Source organism: Cariama cristata, unplaced genomic scaffold, assembly GCF_000690535.1.
Source record: "Cariama cristata isolate BGI_N322 unplaced genomic scaffold, ASM69053v1 scaffold501, whole genome shotgun sequence".
NCBI classification, from domain to species: Eukaryota; Metazoa; Chordata; class Aves; order Cariamiformes; family Cariamidae; genus Cariama; species Cariama cristata.
Genome location: NW_009597321.1, coordinates 98,962 through 113,009, shown reverse-complemented (window position 1 = coordinate 113,009; position 14,048 = coordinate 98,962). Strand labels below are relative to the sequence as shown.

Below are 14,048 nucleotides of genomic sequence, written 5' to 3'. Positions count from 1 at the left end.
CCTTTTTTTTTTTTTTTTTTTGACTGATGATGTCTGCCCTTCTAAGTGCTTGGTCAGCAGCGTGCAGGAGGATGCAAAATGCTTCTAGGTAGGCTTTTACTTTGCAATTCTTCCATGGTTGCAACATGGAATATTGCACTTCATTATTAGAATATATCTACCCAGTGATTTGGATGTTAAATTTTGCTGTCTTGCGTTAGTTTTTTCAAAGTAAAAATAAAAAAGGAGACAGAAATTTCAAAGGCAAAACCAAGATGAAAGACAAAATACTGCTTTACACTTTCAGCAGCAGATGGAAATCTGGACTAAGAGAACTGAACTTTAAATTACATCAAAAAATTTCCAAGAGCAAGTTAAATAGCTTTCTCATTCAGATTTTATTTGAACCTGTCACAGAAAGCACACATCTTCTATTCTCTTGAATGAATGTGTCAGCTTGAAAAGTATCTTAGTCCTATGCTGTTTGATGTGACTTCTCTGAGGGATGAGCATCTGATTTTTCAAGCTTCCTGGGAACCTATAATCATACAGGACTTTATTATTATACAGGGTTTTATGTCCTAACAGTCATGCACAACAAATAGTTCTGGTTGCTGTGGGAATGTCAGAGGGATCTCACAGATGGATCTTAAAGCGTTAAAGCTGATGGAAAACACAGCTCCTCATGGGCAGACGTGGACAAACCTGTTGGGTGCCCTCTTCTTGTTGTGGTCAGACGTTCTCTCTGGATGTTTGGACCTTGACACTGACTTTTGCTACCTCTCGTCGTCAGCGTGGGGTCTTCTGTAACAACTCTGTCATCATTAAGCGACTGAAAAGTCAACAGATGTAGAGCAAATTGCAGAATAAGAAACCTGCTGGAGTCAGATGAAATTCCCAAAATTGCTCTCCCAAGAGACAAAGGAGGGCCGTGCAAGGGTTTTCCAGACTAACAGAAAAACTCAGCTTTTTCTGTTTCTTTACAACAAAAGTTTTGGAGAATATAAAAAGGCTGCGAAATGCCATCTCCTGCACAGCAAGGAAGCAGGGTAGAAATGAGATAAACTATTTATTTTTGTGTTTAAGTGCTTGGAAGTGATGCAGACAAAAGCAATGCGAGGCCATTTAAACTGGAAGATCCTCATATGAGGAAGGGCATCACAATCATGTCCAGAGGAAGGAGGATATAAACAACATGTAAATAGTACATAACTCAATAAGGAATGAAACAAAAAGGCTGTTTCTTTGAAAATAAATGGATAACAACTTCATTTAAGGCTGGAGTCCTACATTTACTCATGCATATGCTTAATTTAGATGGGATAATTCATGCAGTGACCCCAGTGAATAATATGTAAATTTTAGCGGGATTGAGTCATGTTAAATTTATGAATCAAAGTACTGCTCAGAAATGTTATCTGATTTCCAGGTATTAAGTCTATGAACTTCATCAATTGTTCAAAAGTAGGTAGCCAGTGTATATGTATCAGATGAGAAAGTTAAAAAAAAATAATCTGTATCACTATGAGATCTAACAGAGCAGTCCACTTTCCTAAAAGTTTTAATGTGCCCACGAGAAAACATGTTGTCTAGTTCTTATATGCCGTCTATCCAAGGTGGCTGCTGTAAAGGCTGGTGTAGATTCATGGTTTTAATTCAACTGTTAGCAAAATTTAGACATAACAGATCTTCATAATAATAAAAAGAGAAACCTGATTTATTTTCCTGAGAACATAAAGCCCCACGATTTTATGTATCTCCTACTCAGGAAGAAAGATTTTTGTAATGTAGGTAATTATAAATAAATTTTATTCAGTTCTTGTTTTGCAAGGAATAAACTCATTGCAAAAGATCATCATAATAAAAAAACCCTGTTTAAACTGACTCCACTTAAGTAAGGATGTAATTTTTTTTTACCGAGAGGAAACTAACATACTTGCTGTACAGCTAGTTAGAGTGTATTATTCCACAAACACTTTAAGCTGGCTTGCGGTAAATCGAACATTGAAGTCAATATCATCCACCCACCCACTGAACCTGCGTGGGAACGTTTCTCCTTAAACTTGAGAACGATGTGGGGGGAGGATGCCCCAAGGGCCCGGGGAAGGGGATGCCCAACCGCTTGGGTGCCGGGCAGCGAAGCTCTGCCTGACGACCGGTACTCTGTGGACCCTACAATGAGTTTACAAGACCGGACCATCAACATAATAATTTTTCTCTAAATGTAATTTGAGTTTTATAGGTCATCTTCTGGCTCTGAGGTTGTCTAAAGATGTGTATGGTTCACCGCTTGATTTAAGCGACATGGATGATTTACACAGGGCACGAGCCAGGGAAATGATGCTGTGTGGGCGGCAAGGCTGACCTGCGCACGTGATGCACCACCAGGTCTGGCAAGCGCTTCCTTAATACAGTAGCCCAGAAATAAATGATTGTCCCAATGTGTCACATGGAAGCCCTGAGGGGACCCTGGGGTCCCTCCGACACACCGAAGTAGGGCAGCAGAGAAATACCCTACAGGAAGGGGAGGATGAGATGCAGGGATGGTGCAACTGGGCGGACTGGTGTGAGCTGAGAAGCAGGGCCAGGAGAGGTGGGAGGCAGTAACCCGGCCCTTCAGTCCCCTCTTCTCTGGCAACGACTTCCAAAGTGCTTGTGTATGAAACCCAGATATAATTATATAGAGTGACGGTGGCGTGTTCTCGTTGGAAAAGTGCCTGTGTTTTCATTTTAAGTAGGGTCCCTGCTCTGTAATTATTTGTAAATACTCTTTATCAGTTCTATGAGCCAGTCAGTACAGTAGACAGCTTTTAGCGACTCCTGAAAAATAGAGAAGACTCTGACTAGACACCATTTACATTGTTTTTTGCCATTCAGATCACACATATATTACAGCTTGCTTAAAAACAGAAGGTCAAGATGAGCCCTCACAACAGTGGCATGCAAACCCCTCGTACTGAGTTTGGCATGGGCGGCATTGGGCTGCCGAATCTGCAGTGCCGATCCAAAATAACGACAGAAAATAACGCTGGAAAACCCGTCAACATGCGGGCTCTTGCCGGTCGATGTCCGTCTGCTCACGATGCACAGGGCTTGTGGGGGACCTTGGCTTTCCTTGGTACAGGTCCCGGCGTGGTTTTGAGAAGCATCACCTGTTCTAGATGTATTCTGGTTTGGACAGGACCTGCATCTCCTGCCCTTCATCGCTTCTGTCCCGGAAAGTCCCCCCCAGCCTTTTCTAAAGAAAATAAGGAACAGTCAGAATTAAACCAGGTGAAAATAGATGATGGGTTTAGGGACTGTGTTTATGTGTTCCCTCCCTTCTTAGGGGGCGGTCAGGGTGAGAGTAAAGGAGCAATACTCGAAAGGGGGGAAGAGGCGGTTGCTGAAGAGGCAGTAGATGAGGGGGTTGATGGCACTGTTCAAGGCTGGCAGGTTCTGAATGATGACGGATGCGTAGAAGCGCTCTCTCGTCTCAGGGAGTACGTTGAAGTTGTCCAGGATATCGAAAAGAAAGTAAGGGCTCCAACAGAGAACAAATGCTACAAGAGAGACAGAGAGAGGAAGAGTTTGATGTTAGATAGTTTAGCTATTTAGGGAGGTAATCCCACACGCGTAGAGAGACTGTCATAGCGCATAAATATTTGTTCAGGCAAAAATAAAATCTCTCCCTATTCAGGGTCTTATTTAAGAGAATAGTTATTAGATTGTGCTTTTATTTGTCTTTATTTTTACTTAAATGCCCATAAAATATATTATGTATGCTCCTGTAAGTGTTTAGAGTGCTCCCTCTAGACATAGCGAGGCACTTTCGAACACTACACAACACATAAAGGGTAAATAGTAGCCCGTTAAAGCATCATCACTTATAGTGAAGCGCTCTTTTAGCGGTCCCCTGGGTGAGCAGCCAATATAATGTACCCATCACCAACGTGCCGCTCCGTGACAGCGCTGACTGTCACAGCCATCTATTAAAACAAAGTCTCTTGGACACCCGGGAGTAAGGAATGACACCTTCCACGCCACATCACGACAGACCAACGTGTCATTTGGCATGCTGGCTGGAGGTGCTGCCTACATGGACCGTGCAGGAAGGGTCTCCAATTCTTCCACTGCAATTTGGGAGATGAATTTGGGGAAGGGAAGAGAGGATTGCGTTGTTCATAGCCCCTGCTTTTGTTCAGAGGTGGTAGAAATAAAAAGACCACAGTTGTAGCTTTATTCGCAGGCACAGGGAATGAATCTGACCCTCACAAATTTCTACATCATCTTCTTTTACAAAGGCTTTTGAGTCAAGATTTACATAGAAAAGCTGGGACAAGCAGTTTGCCCAACGAAGCTGTAAGTACCTGGGTTGCAAATGTACGGGTGTCAGTGAAATCAGGCACGTGATCCCGCCCCGACCCAAATGAGGTGACAGAGTGACCTCGTGCGTGGTTTTTTTATCACATTCATCAGTATTTCTTTGTTGGCAGTTAGCTGAACACTCACTGAATGTGCAGGGAAGAGGTAAACTCCCCTCCTCTTTTCTAGAGTAACCCCCCGCCGGCAGTGTGTATGTCCAGATACCAGCAAAACAGCAGTACACAGAGTCAGCGTATGGATCATACCTCTGACCATGCAGAACTTTAAGTGGCTTTAAAGAAATCCATGAATGCTAGGTGCCTTAACCTGTTTGCATGTCAACAGGTGCTGGGTGCCGGATATTATCAAGGTCCTTTGAAATACTGAGCACCCAGGTGAGCTTTAACATCTGATGGTGTTGCAGTAGTTGTTGTTTCTGACAAAAGCTTTCTCTGATTGCCACGAAGAAAAGTTCAGACACAAAGAAGCCGGACTTGGGCTTCTGAAAAGCATGAATCATACCGGCCTCTCTCATGTCTGCAGATGCTACCGCTAAACGACGAGCGAAGCACCTCCGCAGTAGCTGTTATCGCAGTATCATCTGGTCTGAATTTTGCGTAGCGTTGGAAAGAGGAGCAATCTCTTTTTCGGTGGTAGGGGAGGGCTGTCAGCCCTTGGGAGTAAATAGCTTCGGTCGCCTTCCTGCCAGCTAATTACAAGCCCTGTGTGACGCTGCCTGTATTTCTTGAGATAGAATGTCAGGCTCCTAATTCCATCAGAATAATGTCATCTCCCTGGGAGATGGAGGGCACCTGCACCGAGTCATCTGCCGCCCATTTGGGAAAAGAGAGCTCCTTCTTCCCACCTCGGCAGGCAACCCACCTCTGACATCAAATTCAACTGCTCCGCACCCGGCGCCTCTCCTTCCTCTCCCTTGCACCGCCCTGGCACCTAACATGCCATACATAGTCCCTAAGCCTGAAAGACAGCTCAGTTGCCAAGTCTTTTGGGAACAAGTCTTTGGAAAGGAGATGACCCCTTTCTTTGTTCCTTTTAGGCGATGTCCCTCCTTTGCATTTTTTTATGCATATGAGAGGCTGGGCATATAATTTCATTTGAAGCTTGTGTCAGATCCCTAATATAGGAGCTTATCAGCCAGAGGAGAGGGGAAGGACAAGGTCAGAAGGTGGTAAGTCAGGGGGTCTGTGTAAAGCTCCTTCTCTGAGCCAACTGCTGCATTTGACCTGCTGATGATGGAGGGAGCTGAGGAAGACCAGCTCCTAAGGTCAGCATCCTGCCTAGCTACCAGCTGTAGGAATTTTCACTTACCAAGGATAATTACGATGCTGTACTTGATCGCTTTCACTTTCGCTCTGGATATGAACCCACGACTGGTGTAGCCAGCAGAGGTTTTGCCACCTGGGGAAAAAACAATTCAGGTAGGACAAGAGCCGGGCTGGTGCGTGGATGTGTCAGTGTGTAGCTCCACGGGCAGGACATCCTAATCTGGTGTCGGGCAGGGGCTCAGGAATTCTTAAAATTCAGACACTTGCAAGGCTGCTCAAGCTGGATGCTCAAAACCTGAGCCACCCAAAATCAAAGGGGAAAAAGTGAGCAGAAAAGATCTTCCTGAAGCAGTGGGACAGCTGGGTGTTCCTGATCCTCGACACTTAGTCAGGAAAACCACTGCCCATGTGCCCAGCTGTATCAGCCTAATAAAACCCATGCACCATTGCAGCTAGAAAAATGCAACCGCAACGGTGTTATAGAGGACATTTTCTGAAAGGAACTAGCAGCTGTAATTAAGAAAAGAGAAGAAACAACCTGGCAAAACGGGCTACCTGTTCACTTTTAACTGCGTTTCAGTCAGAAGGATTTCAAAAGCTACATACTCCGTTCCCTTAACCTCTTACTCTTTTAGATGCTTTGGATAATCACTCATGCATTTTACTGTCCGTGTTGACTCAGTAATGAAATACGAAGTGCTGTTAGACTAGCTTTTCAGAAATGAAGTGTGGCTTGAATTGAGAAGGAAATTCTATTCAGTCTCACACCAAGGCTGGTTGATCTCATTTCCTCTGAAGCCACACCAATGTCTCTGAGAATCAAGTTCTATATTTGAATAACAGTACCAGCATGATTGCAATATTATGCCTGATTTCATTATTAATGTCAATTTGCTGTTCATGTTGCTGGGTCAGAATAATTAGGTTTACCATAGTGAATAGGCAAGAAGGTCTTTTTTGTCAAAACAGCTCTAAACTCTTGTATTCCAAACTTAGGGCTGGAATTTTGATTAATGTAATTGGAAATAACTCTGTGTACACAACTTCTTGCACCTCTTATAAAAACAGCATATCAAGGCTGCATAATTTGTAAAGCAAAAAATATAAATAAAATGAATGGGGGCTTGTTATCAGTGAAACACCCCGTGTAGAAGCTTAAAATTAGTCCATGTTTAGTATTACTGGAAATCATTTGGTGACTTATAGAGCAGAATATACCTCTTGCATGAGGAGAATGACATTTTTTTGAAGACTAGTTAATACCGATTGTGTCATGAAGGCAGGATGATTAGAAATCAGTTCTGCTCCAGCTTTTCGAAGGAGGAGTAAATCCTAAGTTGACAGATGATGGGTTATGACACAAAGATATCTGAATATGTGCAACATCACATTAGGACACTTCCTTCTGTACCAGACATGATCCATGATCCTGCTTCAGGCAAGTACCAGCAACTTGGTCCTTGTGGTTTGATGTGTTTCCACTCACCCCTTGGCTGTACTAACTGGTTGTAGGCTCTTACCATTGCATTGTAAAACACATTAGCATAAATTAACATACTTTTCTTTGTAACTAGTAGGAAAGGCAGCTCACAAGTGAGGCTCTTGAAATGATTTGTGCTCTTTGCCAAAATAGCTCAGAACAGCCCAAATATGTTTGTGGTCTTGGGGTGGAAAGCTCAGCTCATTTTATGGCTTTCTGTAGCTGGGAATTTCTGATCTTGACCAAAATCCAGAATTGCAAGGGCGTGTGAAAACACAGCGAAAGTGTTATCTGAGTATATGCTAGGAAAACGTTATTCTGGAGTTGGGCAAAGTTCTAGGAATAGGCATTCTAAGTTCTAGAATAAGGATTTTTTACTTTTCAATTATTTTCTCGCAGATGGTTTCTATCGTTTCCCTAAAGGGGATTTAGTATCAAAGGAAAGACGGTACACAATGTAGAAAAGAGTTGTGAATGAGCAATTACAGAAACCCCATTCCCACCACAGTGATGGGGGCCCGATGCAACGCTGCATGTCCAGGCATTCCCGGATTTGGGAGAACCGGCAGGATTTGAATCAGGAGGCTGGAGACACGTGTGTGCTGAGACTCACCAGGGCAGCTGGATATGATGACAGCCTGAGCTTTGCTCTTCATCCAGATGGTTCGAATCACGATTGAGTATATGACGCTACAGAAGGGAAAAAGTCATTGGTATTATGAGGCACAGTAAATGTAACTGACGTCCCAGTCATTCGTGCTCTATGAATACACTCATCTCTGTGTGTGGAGCTCATAGAGATGATGGGACTGCATGGGAATAATAATGACAACAACAATAACAAATAAAATATGACTCTCCTGTAGTACTTTTCAGAAGCAGATCTGAAGAGTTCTCACCGTGGAAGTCGTTATCGTTGTGCTGGCTTTGCAGATGTCAACTTTGAGGCTCAGAGGAATGCAGTGATTTGGCCAAGATCTCGCAGACAAGAGCTCGTTGGGGATTTTGAGCTAGTGGAGGCTGAATCTGCCTGGGTACCAGCCCCAGGACGCTAGCCCTGCAATGGGGGAAGCGAGGGGAGGGACCTGGTTTCTACTGTGTGTACACTTCTGGTTCGGTGTTACTTTATGAGTATGAAGCTGGCGAATAAAATGGGATGCTGAGGAATTTGATAGGGGCAAGATCCATGAGAAATACAGTTAAATACCACGGTGCTCACTTTTGGGTCTCAAGATCCTGGGACAGAAATTGAGGAGGACAGAAGCAGCAGGTAGATGGAAGAGCTAGATGATTCAAAACGAGATCTGCCGCAATTTACATATTTAGAAGGGAATATACACTTTTAATGGGAAAGATGAAAAATGTCCTAGTCAAAAATGACCTCAGAGAGTTATCACCTCTCCCTAGGTGACAACAAATCTGGAATTCTACTTATTTAATATAGAATAGGTAAAAATAATTCCTTCAAGCAAGAAGGGTTGTTTGAGCCCACATGCTGGATGAGGAGGTTACCTTTTCAGCAGTTTACATAAAAAAAATTTGAGGCCATTCTCTGTCTGCCTTTTCTCCTGCAGGCACGCATAACATGCAGCTAAAATCGCTAAGCAACAGCATACTTTTGACTGGTGTTTTTCTTTTTAGTCTGCTAAGGAAGACAAAAATAATTTAAGAATATTTCAGCTAATGCACTCAGGTTGCCATGTTTTCCTGGTGTGAAAACCAAGCATCATAAGAGAAGACATCATGTGTCATTTGCGATACACCGCAGTGTTTTGGGGGACCTGGGACAGCCTGACCATTAATTGCCATAAACCTCTGCGGTGGCTCTGTGAAAAAGGTGTAACTAGGGAGATTATTTCAGGGTGTTTTATAGAGACAAAAATGTGTCTTACTATCATGTGGCTTGTTTTTATTATTAGAAGAGACTTTTTTCTTATTCGAGCTTTCAGACTGATATACGAGCCTTTCCTACAGCACTCTCAATTCCTAGACACGCTTGCAAAGGCGGTATTTGTGTGCCTTGGAGATTTCCTTTCTGTGGAAGTTTTGGCCATCTGGTTTCCAGGCTCGACAGGTGAGAGCTGGAAATCCAACGTGCGGTCTGGGCCGTGCAGCAGAGCAGTAGTGTACTTGCCCAGGGAGGGTTTTGCATGCATCTGCCGCGGACTTTAGCTTGCCCTCCTTAATCCCTTCAAAGGTCCAGCATGGCTCCCAGCTAACTTGAACATTTCCCTTTTACCTCCTGGCTTTTCAAAAACCTGTTTGTTTATCAGCTGGTGCACTTGAGAGTTCCTTTGTATTTTGTACTGACAATGGTGGAAAAATTCATGTATCATTTCTCCTTTGATTGTTCCAGTGAATAAGAATGTATTATAATGATAATTGTCATCATCTCAAGAAAATTTCCAGCCAGGTCCTAAAATTTCTTTTTTCTATTTCCTCCCTAGCCTGTTATCTCTAGCCTGACCTTTTTATTTGCAGTTGAAGCAATATCCCCCCTGATGTCCAGCAGGACACATTCAGAGTTGCTAAGCACCAGGACGAAAGAGCCTAACTCCGTAGTCAAAATACTCAGACTCCCTTCTTCCAGCCAAGTGCCACAAGGATTGAATTACGAGGTCAGGCTCCTCACTTGCTTTCCTTCCAGACCCAGAAATCCTGCCCTCTTGGCTGCAGAGGCTGGTAGGAGCATCCCTTTCACCAGATGCAGTTACAGCACCTGTCTTCTTCGTCTGGCATTTCACGGATGAGATTACACGCTGTTTCATTTGAATCCTTAATTTTTAAAAGTCCAGGGGAAAGTTTAGAAGCCACTGGATTAAACCAGGAATTAAAGTGCTGCCAACATAGTGGATTTGTACTGGTGGTTTTGCCTCTGCTCATCTTTCTTTTTTCTGCAGCTGGATCCACTGGAGCCTTCCTTATCGGGAGGGGACCAGAGGTGCTGTAAAGCTGCTCAGGGTGGGGGTCAGGAAAGACGAGTTGCTTGTCATACGAGGTACACTTCCCAGCGACTGTTTTGTCAGCCACAATTATGCCTTTATGCTTTAATCTCTCTGGGACTCCAGATCTTATTAGTGCCTAATATTTTCTTTTTTTTTTTTCTTTTTTTTTCTTTTTTTTTTTTCCCCTCAACTATGCTGGCATGGAGCTAAGAAACTGGAGTTTCCAGAAATGTGTCACCTAAAGCTTAAGATCATAAAAGGCATCTGTCTGTGTGTTTCAAAGTCACAACAATAAAAAGAGAGCACTTATGGAACAGAAGTCTTATTTTTCTTACAAGGGAAAAGCAGGATTTTTTCAGAATGCATTTGTAGCTTCTTTCTTTCTGTAAAAGGTGGCTGGAGGAGGATGTGGCAGTTGGTGACATCTCAAAGGGTGGGAAGAAATTCCCACTTGACGGAATACGAAGTGGCAGATGAGCAAAGAGCAGCTTTGGAGGGGACAGATAACAACTGGTATTCAGATGGGCAGGAGGGTGATCGGCAGTGGTCTGCACCATTCTGACTGTCGTAATCTCTGTTTCCTTCCTCTTGACGTCAAGCTGCTCAGCCTTCACTGCCAAGATGTAAAAGCACACTGTACTCATTGCCACAAACCTCATTTTCCAACATGTGTAGCGTGCCCACATGCTGCTTGAAAGCACTGGGAGATGGGATGTACAGTTCTTTAGGTCCAGGGGTCGTCAGGTTTCTTTGTGTCTGTAGGTGTGTAGTGGACTGGTCTTCCAGCCCTCGCTGGGTATCCTTGGGGGGCTATATAAACATGTACTCTGGACATTTTAATGCATACTATGATATTAAAATACTGTATGAGTTGTTGTGGCCCATTATTTGCGGGTAAGAGACTAATGAAAGGGAAGAAAAAGCTCAGGTGGAGTAGTCAAACCTGGACGGAAAAATAATCCAAGCCTTTTTGAGAAGGAGCTGCTCAGGCTTTGAAGACCACAGGACAAGAAGGACGTGCTGTTGAGCTGAAAATGCAGTGATTTTTCTAGCCCTGATAAAATGCATATCTGGATAGGCGGCAGGAAAATACAGGAATATGGTTCAGACTATGGATGTACCTCAGCAAATGAAATTCATTGCATCTCTGAAAACAATTTAGCTTGATCCAAATTCTGAAGGACTAAGACACATGTTCATTGTTGCATGTTATTAGTTGATGGTGGTGTTTAATATGGCCCCATTGGTAATTCATGTAAATAACTAACTTATGGTTAGTCATACAAATGCTACCGCGAATAGTCTCACTCTTTAAAGTCCCACTCTTTAAATCTTTTTTTTTGATTCATTTATAAGGTTTGTTTTGGAAAATAAAATGTCTTCTGGTAAAGCTATGTTTTGATATTAACAATCATATGAATTATTGATCTGCCCACTCTTTAGACACAGATTTTTAATTTTTTTCTTAAATAAATGATTGCATTATGATATTGTCCCATCCAGCCTCAGTATTTAGTAGTAAAATGAGCCTTTACCATGGAAAAAAGTACACTTAAGCTCCCTGCTAATTGCTTGTATTTATCATCCAGCATTGCTTATTGTTCCCTGTACTTTATTTGTGAAAAGTGATGCAGCTGCATTCTATTGTATGGTAGCTAATTTACAGCACTATTTATCCAGAGACAAAAGGCATATGTAACTTCATCTGAACAAACCATTGTAGGCATGTGTAATGGGGAAGTGAATAGACAGGCAGATATTAGAACATATGTGCAAGATCTAGGCTTTTTTATTTGGAAATGGAAATTGCAGGCAAAAATGATTGTGCTCGCTGAATCAAGCTCAAAAAATGACCTTTGGTGTTTTTATTAATGGTATTTTTATTCCCTTTATTTGATTTAATTCAGACAAATACCTTTTATTTAATCTATTTTTTATTTCATTGCAATGTCTTGGGTTTATTTCCATATTTTTGCTTTTAGCTGATCCTGGTTTTTCTCTTCTAATTATTTTTCTGCTGCTGCAAAGCAAATGTTCTCTTTGGAGTTTTGATTTTAAACAGCAGATGGCTATTTATTCCTCTGTGCTTCAAGAGGAACTTTTGTAATATTTTTTTAACCTGAATTTGGAATTATATTTGATAAATGCCTATGTATTACATTATCAAGTTAAAATGTAAAAAAATGTATTTGGCAGCCATGAATAACAGCTAAAAAGACTCTGAATTTCTGGACACTCGAGTGCCAGAATGTAATTATGGTTTGGCACAGAAGAGCGATACGGAATAGAAACCCAGTAGCTCTCCTGTCTCCCCATCACAGGACATGGGGGGCCCAGGTGTAAATATTTGCAGGAGAGCAGTCTGTAATCTTGATCCGACCCACATTTAATCTCTGGTCGTCATTCCCCCAGAGACATTCAACTATCACCGATACCGTTTGAGCTTTGCTTGGCATATCTTGGCGTAGGAGAAATGACTTTGGTTGTAGCTGATGACACTTGCCCCTGATTAGGAGGAAACTAATTACTGCAGGCTGCCTAATTAATTTTTCTGAATTTTCTGGGTTTTGGTAGGTTGACAACAGCAACTGAAGAAAAAGTGGTAGATTAGTCTGAATAAGAGGGAAGAACAGGCTGAATTTTTAAGCACTGTAAAGAGGAAGCTGATGCAGGATCTGTGGCTCTCCCTGACCAACACCGGAGGGGAGCTTTTACATGAAAAGAACAAATATTCTCTCCTTTTCTCAGCTCTCAAAGATAATCACACACTTGGGTTAAAAATCTAATCACAGCTTTTCATTTTCTTTTCATTATTCAGGCCTCGGTCGTTTGTATTATAATCAGATAAAAAACTCGCCACAAAACCACGAGCGGTTTGACAACTGATTGCTGATTCTCCAGTTGTGAAGAAGGGGTGGGAACAGATCTCCCAAGTATTTTAAACTTTTAGGACTCTTGCAGTTTGGTTCATAGATTGCCCTTTTATATATACGTTAAAAAAAAAAAAAAGGACAGATTGTTGTTTTCTTCTGGTTCGTGTTTTGGCTTGGAATCCATAGGGTTTGCTTGCACCACGCATGGAGGATTTGCCTGTCAGTGGAAGGGTTTTCCAGACTGAGCACAAGGTTATCGGCTAAATAATTCATTCCACGGGCTGCGGTGTTACGAATAACACAGCTCCTGTGAGTTAGTTGAGGGCTGTCAGGAACATGTGAAATCAGCTCTGCCGAGAGAGCTGAGGGATGGATGAGAGAAGCTTAAAAGATGAAGGTACCTGGACTGTAGCAAGTGAAAACTGCTCAGCTAAAGCGGTGTATCTAGTGTGGAATTAAGTCCTGCACCTGAAAAGTAAAATTTTATCCTTTGTATGCACTTCGGATGAACTGTGCCAGAAAAAGTGCTGTCATCAGTGAACTGCTTTGCTGTAGAGGTTAGGTTTTCAGCGGATTCAGGCGGCAGAACTAATTATGAATTAACTCCGCCAGCCAGTGTCCCACATTGCGTCAGGCATCTGCCACGCAGCTAAATCAGAGTGCATCGGCAGAGAAAATAAAATAGCTGTGCAAACAAAATGCATTATTGCGGAAAAGGTCTTATTCTTTCTCTGTATTCACCCCGCCTCTCTTCCTCAGTAAGTGCGGCGTGAGCCTTGGCTTCTGGTTTATTCATAGTCCTGGCTTCTTAGATACTGATCCTTGACTTTTCAGTCGCACATCTATGGATTGCCTCTCCATCGTTACGTTGTGGCCTTTTTTTAATAACATCGTCAGCTAAAGGCCATGAAATTAAAAAAAAAAATCACAAAATGCCTTTATTTATTAAATAACATCTTTCATTGTTTGTAATTAATCTTTCAACAGAGTAACGCACAACTACAACGTACGTGATCTCTCTCACTCACCCTTATGAAACAGCGTCTTGTTTGCCATCAAACCAACTGTGCATCTGAAAGTATTTGGTGGAATAAAACTTTTGCAGAGAAATTGAGTCCCTGCAGACATTAACAGCCATTCC

General features: G+C 42.4%; 1 protein-coding gene across 1 annotated transcript in view; it reads right to left on the bottom strand.

Annotated features, from left to right (window-relative positions):
- Positions 1–3,136: 3,136 nt before the first annotated feature.
- Positions 3,137–14,048, bottom strand: part of NPSR1 (neuropeptide S receptor 1) — a 52,688-nt gene continuing 41,776 nt past the window's right edge. Inside the window, exons 4-7 of the mRNA XM_009708803.1 lie at positions 7,703–7,779; positions 5,653–5,742; positions 3,341–3,521; positions 3,137–3,212 (exon numbers count right to left, since the gene is read on the bottom strand). Coding sequence (XP_009707105.1) covers positions 3,137–3,212; positions 3,341–3,521; positions 5,653–5,742; positions 7,703–7,779 — 424 coding nt within the window. The remainder of the gene's footprint in view (positions 3,213–3,340; positions 3,522–5,652; positions 5,743–7,702; positions 7,780–14,048) is intronic.